This window comes from Mus caroli, unplaced genomic scaffold (genome assembly GCF_978045245.1).
Source record: "Mus caroli unplaced genomic scaffold, Mus_caroli_1 scaffold_6, whole genome shotgun sequence".
In the NCBI taxonomy this organism is placed as follows: Eukaryota; Metazoa; Chordata; class Mammalia; order Rodentia; family Muridae; genus Mus; species Mus caroli.
This window is the reverse complement of record NW_028227261.1, coordinates 85,314,019-85,329,393: the sequence shown is the minus strand read 5'-3', so window position 1 is coordinate 85,329,393 and position 15,375 is coordinate 85,314,019. Positions and strand designations below refer to the sequence as shown.

General features: G+C 40.3%; 1 protein-coding gene across 7 annotated transcripts in view; it reads right to left on the bottom strand.

Moving 5' to 3' along the window:
• Cdk5rap2 (CDK5 regulatory subunit associated protein 2) overlaps positions 1–15,375 on the bottom strand; it is a 174,140-nt gene that overhangs the window by 142,249 nt on the left and 16,516 nt on the right. For all 7 annotated transcript variants that reach the window (XM_029476180.1, XM_029476182.1, XM_021159965.2 and 4 more), the window contains exon 4: positions 2,651–2,761. In XM_029476180.1, the coding sequence (XP_029332040.1) occupies positions 2,651–2,761 (111 nt within the window). The remainder of the gene's footprint in view (positions 1–2,650; positions 2,762–15,375) is intronic.

The following is a 15,375-nucleotide window of genomic DNA, read 5'->3' as shown; positions in this document are numbered from 1 at the left end:
GAGTCGTCTCTAAGGGACATCATAGCATCAACCATTTTTTCCTTAAGGTTCTAGAACAAAGGAAGTTAGACATGGCCTTGGGCTCACAAGTCACTCATGAGAACAAAAAACAATCTTTGGCAGGTGGCGGCCAGTGGGAGGTGGCAGAGTAATGATGGGCTTCTCACTTAGCCACAAATGCAGTCCAGACAGAATGCACAAAGAATTCATGTGGTGGAGAGTTGGGTACAGCCTACAAAGGACTGCTATTAACCCACGATTTCTCTGAATTCTCTCTCTTCATTTTTAATAGTTTCCCGCACTACACTTGTATTTTAAAAATAATAACATTTTCATGTTCCTTCATGCTCTCTCCCTTCATGGTTTCCCCCAGGGCACTCCAGTCAGTGGTGTAGCCCACACAGAAAGGCCTTGAATGCAGGATCTGAGGAACATGGCTCCTTCCCAGAAGGAGATAACAGCAAGTCAGTGGACACTCATTTATTTACTTCAGACACTTGAGTACTATTAACACACCCTAGGACTAAGGACACTGAAGTCAACAAGACAGACCCAGGCTCTGCCATCATGAGAACAAAGCAACTGGCAGTGTAACCCTGTGCCTGTCCTTAGATGGCAAAGCACAGGGATAAGAAGCAGAGCGGTGACTGTCAGATTCGACACTATCAAGAAGAACCAAGGGGATTCCATGATGTGGGGACAGGAGAACCAAATAAGCAGTAGGAGAAGCCTGAGCTGCTTGCTTCACTGTCAGACAGGAGCTCAAGAAGTCTATGTATCAGGCAGAAGTGTTCTCTGAAGAAACGTTCCTTTGGGTAACAGTGCATACCGACCAGTGCCAGTGCACAATGTCTTCAAGCATGCCTCTGTGAGAAACACCCTCCAAGCCTTGGGTCCCACTGAGCAGAGTGGAAGTGGGAGCCACACACTGTGCTCTAGGAGTGGGGCTTGTGCATGAACCAAGCATTAAGGATGGCTAGCTAGTATGTGTAAGTTCCCCATGCACAGTTTCTCAAGCTCTAAACGTGTACGTATGATGACAGCCATTTTCAAACCTCGAGTCAGAATGTCTTCAATGCACAGACTATTATAAAGCTACAACAGACTCAAACAGCTCTTAAACTACTTTTGGAAAAGACATTCACGAAATCATTAAATGGAAGCTACAAAATGCAAAACAGAACATGCTGGGATTTATACAAAACAGGGTTACACACAGACTTATGTAAAGTGTTACATAGAACTCTGTACAGGCCATTAATAGCACTGGTTAGATCCAGGGACCCAGGGGTCAGAGCATCTTCTCAGGAGGTGTATTTCAGGGTTTTTACCATCTGAACCTGAAGCAGACACACATACACAATAGCTTGATGAGGAAGATAATTAAACTACACCATCCAGTCAGTGACGAGGAGAGGAAGTAATACAGTGAGTTGGGCAGATGAGGCTCAAACCCACTGTGTAGCACCATGACAACAGGCAAGTTACTGACATTCCCCAAGCCTCAGTTTCCTCACTATCAGACCAGGATAAGCTCTACTGCCTGGCACTGTCTTGAGAATCAAAGTAAAATGACCAATGCCACCGACATTCTGCCACCTGAAGCTGTGAGATGCTTGTCTACAGTGCACACAGAGTGCTTTAACTACTGGTTCCCCCTTGAAATTCTGATTGCCATCACCACTGCCTCCAAAAAGAGGCTATACTTTGTCTTTCTGCCCTGACAGTGTAGGAAGAAAGTGCCTTCAGTGACAAGGGAGATTTATCAGCTCCTGTCGGCTGAAAAGGGCCCTGAAGAACAGTATGATCCCTTTTCAAGAAAACCTAGGTAGTAACTCCCATCCCCCACCACTAAACCTCCAGGAGAGCTCCTTCCTTCCCTTCAAAAGTTTCTACCAGTACAAACATCAGAGGAGAGAAGATGGAATAATTCCCAAGCCAGGGGCTAATCTACTAGCAAAAGCTAAGAAATAGGCACCTGCATACTATTTGGACTCATGGCATCTCTAGAAAGCCAAATTCTTCTTGCAACTTTTTGAGACAACATCTGGTTCCAGACATAGACCTCCAGGTTAAGGGAGAGACTTTTTCTGACAGTTCTAAGCAAGCACACAGGTATGGAAGAGTCAAACTGCAGAAAATCTGACCAGCCTAACTCTGGGAGGCCTGAGTCTATAAGCCACTGATAGTGACTGTTCAGCAGTGATTGCTTGCTGGAGGAGCCATCCACCGCCCTTCACCCCATTTGTACCTGCCACCCCATTTACACCTGTCACCCTGGTTTCATCTAAATAGCACTTCATTGTGGAAACAAGCCCAGAGCCAGGGTGAGTGGCTAAAAGTTACCCCACTGGTTGGTAACACCAGCTTTCAATTACAAAGCTATTCTACTGTACCTCTGCCTAATTATAAAAAGACAACTGAGGCCAAGACTGTGAGTCAGAAATCTGATGTCAAAAAGATTAAAAGACTGCCTTTAAATCATACACCTGTTTACTAAGGGCTGCCCTAGCATCATGCTGTTTCCCATAATCAATCCAAATTAAAAGACAACAGCTCCAGCTGTTCATGCTAACTCAGAGAACAAATACCAGTCAAATGTCTTCTGGGAGAAACTGCGCAAAGACAGAAGCCAAAAGTGGGTATTCACCGTCTTGTAGATGTGCTCGGTGGGGCCAGCAAACTCCTGCTGGATTCTCTCCTCCAGGAAGTAGATCCGGAGCTTTAGATTGAAGTTCTCCTTCTTCAGCTCAGTGATTTGCTGCAAAGCAAGCGCAGTACAGTCACATGGAGGACAACAGCTGGGCCAAACGTCAAAAGAGCTTACCTTGGTTGCAATAATACCAATCCACCAGGGCAGATGGTTCCCATAAACCACATGAAGGACAATCTGAGCATCAAAATGAATGCCGACAGCACAGGAGTAAACAAGTAAAAAGAATGCATGACTCCATATCACTGGGAGAAGGGACTGAGGATGGGGAAGGGGAAGGGGAGGAGAATGGAGTGAGGAGGAGGAGGATGGGGATGGGACAGGATAGGATTAGATGGAAGGAAAGAGGAATGGAGAGACAAATGAAGAAGGGAAGGAGAAAAAGATCTCTTCACGAGAAATCATTAATACATGTAGGACAAGAAGAGTCACTGTTACATAACTTTTACAGTAATAACGACTTAGATGAGAACAATCGTCATGTATCAGAGGACAGACCACAGAAGAGCAGAACATTCAAGCTCAACAGATGTCTTACTAGTTACAAAAACAAAGAAACTTCAAAATATGGAAATGTCATAAATACCAACTTAATCAAGAAAGTATAACTATGATCACCACTGACAGATCAAAGCCATGTCCTAGGCCTCCTGAAGTAAACCACTAAGAGCAAACAATTCATCTGAAGGTCTTCAGTTTGCAGTCATTAACCCAAATCCCATCAAGGAGTCAATTCTTCAAAATCAAGTCAACATGAAGACCCAAATTCTTCAAAAGCCCTAATGACAATCTAGTACAAATGACAGGAGAAGTCTTCTAAACTGAGGTGACATAAACAAGACTGATAAGCACAATGGAGAACTCTCAAACATTTAAGTATGTATTTTATATATGGTGGTGATAACTAGGGAAAAATGAGAAAAACCCTTTATATTAGGTTGTAGTACTATGATTGTCTAGGAAAGTGGCCTAACAAGGAGAATCATACCAAAGCACATAGGGTGGTGTCTACAGCTAAGACTGGTGCAGTACAACATATGTAGGAAATTCACCAGTGAATCTACAATGATCTATAATTGCACAACTTTTCTGTAACATTGAAGTTTGTCAAAATAAGAGGGTGCTATTTACTGATAAGATAAAATTTGAGGGGTGGGGTACCTTTGGTAGGCCTATGCCAAGGTATACCCCTAAGAAATTAGGCCACAAAACAGATCTAGGGGAAGAGTTTTATTTGGAGAGGCGAGTGAAAGGCAATCTAGGAGTGGGGATATGAGGGAACAATAGAGGCAAACATGCAGACAGACAGGGAGACAGAGAAAGGGAATGAGAGAGAGACACATGAGAGACATCAGAAAGGTCTGGGGTAGCTGGTGGCCCTTTATGTGAAGCACCTAACACATCTGTCACAACTGGGGCAGGTGAGGACTAGGCCAGTGAGAATGCTTGTTTACTAACATTCCCTAAGACTCTATTGTGTAAACAAGCATTGATCTAGATAACTTAATCCTCAGCTCTTAAGCTACACTGTGTACATATTACAAGACCACAGAGCACACTAATAGGACCATAGCTGGGCTCCTATCCTGCTGGGACTCAATCTTGATAGGCCTCAGTGACTATGGGAAATAGCTGACATTCTGATTCCTTGATCCAGCATTCTAAACAAGACAACAAAAAGACAAGCCTAACTCAAAGGAGACACTACTCTACACACTAAGTTCCTAAGTCAAAACAAACACTATCACTGTGCTTAAACAGCTAAATACTTTCAAAGTCCTCCCACCAATCTCACATTCTGCTTCTTTGCTTTGAATCTTTGCCTTGTTGGGGGATGGGGAATTCCTTTCTTCAGAACTGTAGTTAGGAAGACAGAAGCACAGGCAGAAAGGACCTGAAATGATTGAGTGTAGAATGAGTTTACCCGGTGGGGAGGGAAAGTGGGCATCTGAGAACACCAATGAAGGACTCTTTTCGGGGCTAAAAACACTGTTTCTTATCATTCATTGATAATGGTTATGGCATTTATTTTTGATAATTCACTAAAATATTCACAGATGTGTAGCACATATTTTATGTATCTTAAGAACCCTTTAAAAAGTTCTTAGAGTCAAATTGTACATAGCTACTTTAAATTTAATTTAAAAGTCAACAGTCTATGGTTAAATAAATCATGGTATGTTCACTCAATGGAGTATTACAAAGACATAACAAAGAAAGAACAGTTGGTGTAGTCATGAAAATATCTCTAAGATACACCCTTAAATAGAAATGCTATGATATACAACATTATACATGGTAGGCTATTGCTTACACAAAGGAAGAGAGACAGTAAAATAGCAAAACGAGAAATGGTGAGAAGATACATCCTTCCATGACCTCTGTTTATCTCTAACACATCTCATAGGCTTCTGTGAGAAGAAAATCTGACTATATTAATATGTAAAATCTGGGTGAGACATGGTGAGGCACACTTTCATTCCCATCACTCAGCAGGTGAATGAAAGAGGATGGTAAGGACTGGGCAGCATGGTGATACTCTGTCTCAAACCAATTCCACCAAAAAATATAACACTGTGTGCCTTGAAAAGAATCAGCATAGAAATAATATTTTAAAAGAGAACCAAACAAAAAGATGTAAAATTGGAAACTACAATAGCCAAAAACTCCAATGTTCATCAATGTTTCTAAAATATTAAAAGATAAATAAGGGAAAGAGTATGTTTCAGAAAAGAAAAAAAAAAACAAAGAAATTATTTAAAACATTCATTCTATTTGGAAAATGGCTTAGAACCTCACACCCAGACAATGGTGAACACTATAAAAAAACAACAATAACAAAAATGCTTGAAAGCCTGAGAAATTTGACATATTAAATATGGAGGTGGAGGTGGAGCTTGGGGGCAATGATTTAAATGGCAGCAGATCTACCCCAGCTAAAGAGGCCAGAGGCAGGGTAAACATTACAAGGCTGAAGGAAGCTGTCATGCAAGACTCTACATCCAGCAACAACACCAGTGAGTGAAGGTAAAACAAGGCTCTCTCAAGTGCATGAAAATGAATACATTAATCAGCAACAGACCTGCTCTAAAGGAAACAACAGAGGAAGTTCTTCAGATTGAAAGGAAATGATACCAAAGGAAGTGTGCAACCCTGGAAGTTGAAGACAAAAATGTAAATTGTTAATACCTGCATATTCCCTTAGAGAAACTACTGAGCTGAAAAGCCCACAAGCTCTTTAAAACAAATATATTTTTTAAAACATATATTTATTGTAGAGAGTCAGTTGAAGCAAAATCACATCATCTGGGGAGAAGTATCCAAGTATGTTACTATAATACACTTGGGAGGAAGACAACAGTAACATTTTTCACATCTTCCTAACTATGGCATGGAAAGGGAAGGAGGGATGAGAATTGAATGGCAATGGATGGAGAGAGCACGAGAAGGAAAAGGGAAAGGGAAGGAGGAGAGGAAAGAGGAAGAGAGATGTCATGTCAAAAGCAATCACTAAAATGTCAGATTTGAAGATAAACTATACAGGGATCTATTTAAAACATAATCAAGTATATTTAAATTAAGTATGAAAAGTATTCAAATACGGTAAGAGAAAGTTTAAAAAATATTTTTATTTAATTTTATGTAAAAGAAATTAAATGTAAATAAATACACCAGTTAAAATACAGAGATTATTTGAACATATTTTAAAGACAATTATGAAACTGGTGAGATGGTTAACAAGCCAGACAACCTGAGTTCAATCCTAGAATCCACATAGTAAAAGAAAAACAACTGCTGCAGTTTTCTTCAGAACTCTACACCCATGCCTGTAGCACACACACCTACACACACACAGAGACATACACAAAGTAAATGTAATTTTTAAAAACCTAGTTATGTGCTACATACAAGAAGCATGTACTATACAGCTAAGGAGAGAAGTAAGTTAAAGGTAAAAGAGGGACTGCAGAGACAATGCATAGGTTAAGAGCACTGATTGTTGTTCTTGAGGAGCAAGTTTGATTCCCACATGCTGACTCCAAACCACCATAACTCCAGTTCCAGGGGATTCAATTTCCTCTTCTGGCTTCCACAAACACTGCATGCACATGATGCACAGATATGCAAGCAAGCAGAACACTCATACACATAAAATAAAAATAAAAGTTAAGCCAGGCAGTGGTGGCACACGCCTTTAATCCCAGCACTTGGGAGGCAGAGGCAGGCGGATTTCTGAGTTTGAGGCCAGCCGGGTCTACTGAGTGAGTCCCAGGACAGCCAGGGCTATACAGAGAAACCCTGTCTCGATAAATTAATTAATTAATTAATTAATTAATTAAAAAAGTTAAAAAAACTTTTAAGAGAGAAGAAAAAATATTATATGTGAACCCTAAATACAAGAAAACTGTGATAATCTCAAAACAAAGACTCAGTCAAGAACATGAAGGATGCTATATGGTGATAAAAAGCAATAATCCCAGTGTGTACAAGCTTAGCACTGCAGTGTCAGCTTCATGAATATATGGAAGGAGAAATGCACAAATCAGTTACAGCTGGAGATATCAATGCTCCTGTCTCATTAATCCAGAAGAAAAAAATAGAGTAAAAGTCAGGAAGAATGCAGAACTTTAAACAATACTATCAACACAGAAAGGTCTAACGTACATTCAAGAGATGCTACCCATACAGTCAAATAAGCAGGGATTTTGCCAAGATATTCTAGGTAACAAACTTTAACACGCTTAGAAACACCAAAGCCAAACTACATTCTCTGACCATAGTGCAATAATACCAAAAGTCAGGATCTAAAAGAACAGTGAAAAGTCCCTAAATGCTTAGATATTAAGCAACACACTTCTAAACAGTCCATGCATGGATCAAAGAGGAAGCCTCCGGGGAAATTAGAAGATACTCTGGATTGTAGGAACACAAAACTATGATCTATTAAAAAGCTGGATACAATGTCATCAATGCTGAGGAGGAAATAGCTGCTGTCAAACACTTTAGCAAAGAAAGGCCTCAAGTCAACAACTGAGGCCACCACCCCAGAAGCCAGAAAATGAGCAAATAAACCCAAAGAAAGCAAAATTAAGGACAAAATGAATGCAAGACTAGAAATCAGTGAAATCGAAAGGAGAGAAAATGAGTTTAAATCTAATTCTTTCAAATTACCAGTGAAACTAACAAATCTCTAGCAGTAGAATTGGAGAAGAAATAAAACATAAAACAACATAAAGCATGAAAGAAGCCTGGGAGTGAAGTTCAGTGCACAACTCGTGGGCTAGCATGTATGCACCCGCAGGTTTAATCCCCAGTCCTCAAAACAAAAGAAAAAAGGATAAACAGCAGCAAATCACACAGCTTCCACGATAATTAAAAGGATGTCATGTACACCTGCAACTCGCTGCTCAGACATCAGATAAAAAACACAAAAAACTCACCAAAGGAAAACACACCCTGCACAATGATGTACCTGTTTTTAAAACTGCATTTGTACTTAAGGTCTTATAGAGGCTGAGGATGTAAGTCCATTGGTGGAGTGCTTGCCTAGCATGCCTGAATCCCTGGGTTCCCTCCCTAGCACCATATAAACCAGGCATGATGGCACAGAACTTAATGCCAGCCCTCAGAAGGCAAAGCAGGAAGACCACAAGTTCAGGATCACTCTTTAGTACAAAGTGAGTTCTGAGCCAACCTTGCTCTACAAGAGACCCTGCCATAAAAGCAGGCGACAGGGAGAGGGAGAGAAAATGAATAAATACAGCTGTTGATAATTTCAGATGGCTTCAATTCATCTGGTTCTTCATAGTTTCAAGGAAACTTCATAATCATCTTGCTTGGGTTTACAAAATCTCAGGGAGTATTTTCATTGAATTTGTATTAAATCTTTAACTGATATGAAATAATTAAATGAATAATTAAATAATTAAAATGAAAAGCAATAGCAGTAAAACAAGTTCTTTCCAACTTCCAGGAATGGCAGGTTGTGGATCGTTCCCAACCTGACGTTAGGAGAACAACATACTCTGCCAAAATCAGACAGAAACATTACAGGAAAACTACAGACTAAATCCTTCATGAGCATAAACACATAAACTTTGGCTGGAGCTAAAGCACTGACTGTGCATATTGCTACATCATTAGAATGACCCCAGCAAGGCAGGGTGAGTCACTGTTTCTCTGTCAGTCCACATAAGCTGCCATATTAACAAACTGAAGAATCAAAAAGAAGATCGTCATCCCAGCACATGCAGAAGAAAAAAATTAACCAAACCCAACTGCCATTTGGGGCAGGGGTAATCAACTTAAGTGAAGATTCTTAACAAATTCCCGGATTACAAGACTCTGTTTAACAAAGTATCAATTCTCTTGAAATTTACTTAAAGATTTAACACAAATCCAATGAAAATACTACCTGAGATTTTGTAAACCTAAGCAAGCTGATTAAAGTTTCCTTGAAACCATGAAGAGCCAGATGAACTGAAGCCATCTTCAGTTGAAGATGCAAGAGAAGAATGCAAAGAGAAGAAGGCAGGAAATACTTAAGCCCTTCTAAACATGGCCTCCTGAGTTCTCTCAGCCCTGTTCAACATGGCCTCCTGAGTTCTCTCAGCCCTGTTCAACATGGCCTCCTGAGTTCTCTCAGCCCTGCTAAACATGGCCTCCTGAGTTCTCTCATGTGATAGCAAAGAATAAAGCAAGGTGCTGAGATGGCTCAGCAGCTAAGTGTGTCTGCCACCAAGGCTGACAACCCAAGTTTGATTCCCTAGAACCCAGACAATAGAAGGAAAAACCTGTCAGTGTCCTCTGATTTCCACACATCCACTGTGGTGCACACTGCCCATGCACATACAACAGATAGATAGATAGATAGATAGATAGATAGATAGATAGATAGATAGATAGATAGATAGATAAGAGAGATCGGTGGGTGGGTGGATAGATGATTGATAGATGAATGAACGTGTAAAAAGGAGGAAGGATAACACTCCTTCAACAAAATGTGTAAGAACTGAATATCCTTTTATGAAAAAAACTCACTTTGACCTAAATTACACCTTAAACCGGAGTTGATTTAAGTTAGCCCACAAATGTAACTGTAGCATATAAAACAATGTGATTTTCTTTTTTTAGAAAAAGACATGAAAGAAAATTGCTGGGCTCTAGAACAAGGGAAACAATTCTTTAGATAAAACACTGAAGGCATAATCCATAACAGAAAAAAAATCAATAAATTGGGCTTCATGAAAATTTAATCCTTGCTCTGAAAAGCAGTGCTCAGAGAATGAAAAGACAAGCTGACTCCGGGAGAAAATATTTGTATATCATGTATCTACACAGGAATTATATCCAGAATACATAATAGTTCTCCAAATGTAACTGTAAGAAAAAAACAAAACCCAATTTTTCTTGGAGGAAAAAAAAGACATAAGATTTGAGCAGAAAGTTCACAGCAGAAGATATGCAGATGGTAAATAGGCGCAAAAAACATTTCAACATCCTTAGCTATTAGGGAAGTACAAAATAAAACTATAATGTGAAGCACGTCTATTACAAGGGCTAAAACTATTTTTTAATTGACAACAGCAAATGCAGACAGAAATGAGAAGCAGCAGAATTGTCACTAATTGTGGGATACAAAATGGAACAGCCCTACCAATTAAGTTTGGCAGTTTCTGACCAAAACCTACCTTTGCCAATGACTGCTTTCATGCCTATTCATTCTAAAGAAATGAAAACCTATGCTCCCAACAAAACCTGGATAGAAAGAGTTACTGGACCTTTATTTTTAAGCATCAAAAGCTGGGAAGACATCAGTTGTCTGTCAAAACCCTAATGGACAAACAGTTACACCAATAACCTGAAACAGCATCAGCGGCTTTGGTATGCAGACCATGAGTGGCTTTCATGGATGCCAGAAAGAAGCCTTTCCCAAACATTACATTAATACATGCTTCCATGTATGTGATATTCCAGGAAAAGCAAAATTATAGGGATGGAGAAAACAGAACACTGGTTGTCAGAGGTTTGTGGCAGAGAGAGTGATTGACCACAAAGACAACACAGGGGATTTTTTTTTTTTTTACTATGGAACTGTTATACATGCAAATTGTGCTGATGGTTACTAAAGCTTAGAATTGTACAATTAAAAACATACATGAACATTAAAAAATATATAATCATATATATCTTAGTTATCAGTATTAGTTTCAGGAATATACAAGTCAAAATTCATCCAACACTTAAAACGGGTCAAATTTATTTTATATAAATTATATTTCAATGAAGTTCAATAAGGTAGGTCTAGTCTATACAGTGGATTCTAGGCCAGCCAGGGCTACACTGAAAAAAACGCTATCTCAAAAAAAAAAAGCCAAGACAGTTAACGTAAGGCAACTGAAATGTGGTTAAAATAGGAAGAGGAACGGCTACACATGGACTTTAACACATCTTCACATATACATATTCATCAGGCTTCTTGTTCAGCAATTTAAAAATAACTAAGGTCATATACTATTCTTTCTTAAAAGATCTATTTATGTGAATAGTGTCTGCATAAGAGTATTACATATGTATGCATGTACATGTCCCAGTGCATGCATGTGCAGGGAGACCAGAAGAGGTCACCATATATTTCTCTCCCTAAACCTGGATTCAGATAGAACAAAAGCCAGCAAGCCCAGTGATGTTCCTATTTCTGCTCACCTTAAAGCCTGGGTTACAGGCATGTGCAAGACACCTAGTTATACAGGTGCAAACTCTGGTTCTCATGACCGTCAACACTGAACAATTTCCATACCCCACGCACACTATTCTTCCTAACAAATATAGTTTTAGGATTGGATAAATAAAATGTATATTCTATATAGTTTTTAAGCTTTCTACCCTTGCCCTCTTGTTAATAATACTTTAATTCTGTGGCTAACAAGAATAGCATATGAAACAATTGGAAGGTTCATTAAAGCTCCTTTTAAATGTTTTAAGACAACAGCACGTAAAACATTTATTCAAACAAAAGTCTACCGTGCCAGATGCTTCCTATAAAGAGAAACCTTATTCTATTACTCAGCTACAATAAAATATTTATGGCAGTTGCTTAGAATGCTCACATTGTACATAAAACTAAAATTCTTAACAACACTTGAAAGAATACTTGTCCTATTTATAAAGAAGTGTTTTTTAAAAAGCATGAGGGAAAAGCAAATATGCCTTCATAAGGTCATGCAAATGTCAAAAAAGACCCAAATGGATAAAATTCAACACAACACCATCTTTCCAGCCAGCTGGCCAGCTGGTCAGTCAGTTCTCTGTCTAGCTTCACTTCCTTCAAGTTTTCTCTGGCTGGACTGATAACTCTTGTGATGCTTCCATACACCCTCTGTTCTCCTCATCTGACCCCACTGGTCACCCACCTTACCCCCATCAGGAGAGAAAACATGTCATGCATATTTGTCTGAACATAAGAGGAACACTGGGTAGATACTTGTGTCAAGGAAAGACATAATTGTCTTCAGTTAGAAAGATCTGCTCACGGCCACGCTTCTGGCCAAACCCTTCATTGTTTTGGTGGTGTTGGTGGTGGTTGTGGTGTTTGGATTTCCCATCATACTTACATTAAATATGTCCCAAAGCGCTATATGATCTGGCTCATGACACATCTGGGGTCATCATCTGCCCTGTTCACAAAGGCCCTGCTTCACTGGCCTTCTTTCTGGTCCTCAACCCTCAGAGCTCTTCGTGCTGCAGTTCTGCCGCCTCCATCTCATCCTTTCCCGCCTGAGCTTCAGCATCATGGTCAAACGATAAGATAAGACCTCAAGTGGCCTCCTCTGACCAGCCACCAAGCCACGTTCTGCCACAGGGTGACCTCTTCACAATCTACATTCATCTTACTTATTCACATGTTTCTTCTTCATGGCCATTATGTACACGCAATCCACTTCTGTGGACCAGGACCTAAGTCTTCATCAAATCTTCAGATTTAAGCACTTTGTCGAGAACAAGTAGACACTCAACCAGCATTTAAGCAAATGGATAAATTAATAAACAAACCTTTATTCTGCTTGTGTGCCTCGGTTCTTCCACCTCTAAAAATGGGCCAGTAGAAAGATTAAAAGAAATGAGTCACAATATTTACAACAGTACTCACAATAAGTGTAGGAATTTCAACTACAGTAGGAGCTGGGAAATGGCTCAATGAGTAAAAATGTTTGTCAGAGAAGCTTACAGACCTGACGTTGGATCCCCAGAATTCATGTAAATTTGGATGCAGTAGCACCCATCTACAATGCTGGCCACCCCTATGATTGAGATAGGACATGGAAACAGAAGAGGCCAGAGAAGCTCCCAGACCAGGCAGTCTGACACAAACAGTGAAATATAAAAACAGAAACCAACAACAACAAGGTAAAGAAGCAAGGCAAGGACCAACACTTAGGTTGCCTCTGACTTTCACATACACACAACATGGTGCACAAATGCTCATAGTCATGAACACTCACAGACACATATACTTGCACAAGCACACTTGCACATATGCACAATATATGCACCCTTGCTCTCAAACATGCATGCATCACATATACAGACAGAAGGAGAGAAAGATTTTTATAGGAAAGAATTCAAACTGCATTAATGTTTTCCTTGCACATATTTCCCCCTCTATGATAAACAAATTCAAGGAAAAAATAAAACCTGGATGTGGATGAACTGAAAACTGCTTACTACGCAAGAGAAATAAACATTCCAAAGTATAAAACCCACCAAATATGACTTAGAAACATAGTGCTCAAAAGTAATCTAACACCAGGGCTGCGTCTGTGGCGTTCCAGCTCTTGGAAGCCTTCAGCTCACATTGCTGGGAACTGCAATCATCTGAAATGAGAGGCTCCCATTTGCAAGATATGCCTCTGGGAGACACTGGCTCCCTCCTGCTCCCACTCTCCATCAAAAGCCTTGGCTGACTGCAAGATCCACCCAAAGGAAAAGAAAAACAAAAGCCAACTGCACAGAGATGGTGATGGAAGAGGAGGAGGACGAGGAGGAGGAGGGCAATGACGATGACGAAGATGACAAGGAGGACAATAACAGCAATGAGGCCCATCTCAGCAGAAACCTAACCAAAGTATCTCCTCCTCTGGCCTGCCAGGCCTCCCAAGCAAAAGCTCACTCTAAAATGTCATTCTTCCAAGACAAGGGCTCCCGGGTCACAGAAATGCACTCTGCTGCTGCTTCTGAATCCTTTGACCTTGGGAAGATTTTTTAACATCTTTGAATCACTGTTGGCTCATCTATAAAATGAGGATAAAAATCAATTACCTTGAAGGGATGTTGTGACAACTAAATGAGCTAAGCACCTGGCAGAGTCTAGCACTTAGCAATCGGTAAACAGTGTAGGGCTTTTAAAAGGAGTCATTTCTCACTGCAGCCCTCCATAAGCACAGCTTTAGGTTAACATCCTTTTTTTTTTTTTTTTTACCCTCTTTGCATGTACAAATACTGTCATACCTCACCAAGACATAACGAAGCCCATGCACTCTTGCCTCCCAAACTTCATCTCTGGTGAGCAATAGTGTGTATAAGAATGTTCTGCCAACAGCAGCCAAATGAGTTAGTGAAATGAGGGGGATGCTTTGGAATTTGTTTCCGATGCCAATACACTCCCTGGAGTCTTCAAACCATCAAGAACACTTTCCTAGGCAAATGCTATTTATTCACAAACAAAACTGCAGCAGTAATATCATTTTAAAGCTGGATTCTAGCCGAGTATGGTAGCTCACGCCAACAGTCCCAGTACGTGGACATCTGACGGTAGATGATCACAGTGAGATAAAAGCCAGCCTGGGCAACATACTGAGTCCAAGACCAGCTGTGGGACTACAGAGAGGAAAACAAAACAAAAATTGAGGGCTGAAAAGATTGCTCAGTGGTTAAGGGCATGCACTGTTCTTCCAAAAGACCCGTGTTTGATTCGCAGCACCCAAATCAGACAACTCACAGCTATCTGTAACTCCAACTCAGGAGGGATCTCATACCTCGGGCCTCTTTAGGCACATGCACACATGTTCATATCCCTACACATAGACACATATATACACAAACATAAGTTAAGTAAAATTAAATCTAAATGAGAAGCTGGATAAAACAACTGGGTAACATACAGAGCACAAGCACTTTGGCAGTTCTCTGCCTCGACTCAGAAATCAACACTGACAGCATCACAGCATAGGTGAGTCTGTAGACTCGACTCCTATCACATAACAGTACACCTTAGGTATGCCTCGTGTTGCTGCAGAGCTAAATACCATTATCACTTTATCTACGACTGTATATAGGTATTTTTGCCTACATGGATATCTGGCCCCTACATGTGTGTTAATTATCACTTTTAAAGACTGAACTATGTTAGCCATGCTGACTGGTGTGAGGTGAAATCTCAGGGTTGTTTTGATTTGCATTTCCCTGATGACTAAGGATGCTGAACATTTCTTTAGGTTTTTCTCAGCCCTTCGAGTGTCCTCAGTTGAGAATTCTCTGTGTAGTTCCACTCCCCAGTCACACCAGCCAGAATGACTAAAATGAAAAACTCAGGTGACAGCAGATGCTGGTGAGGATGTGGAGAAACAGGAACACTCCTCCATTGCTGGTGGGATTGAAAGCTG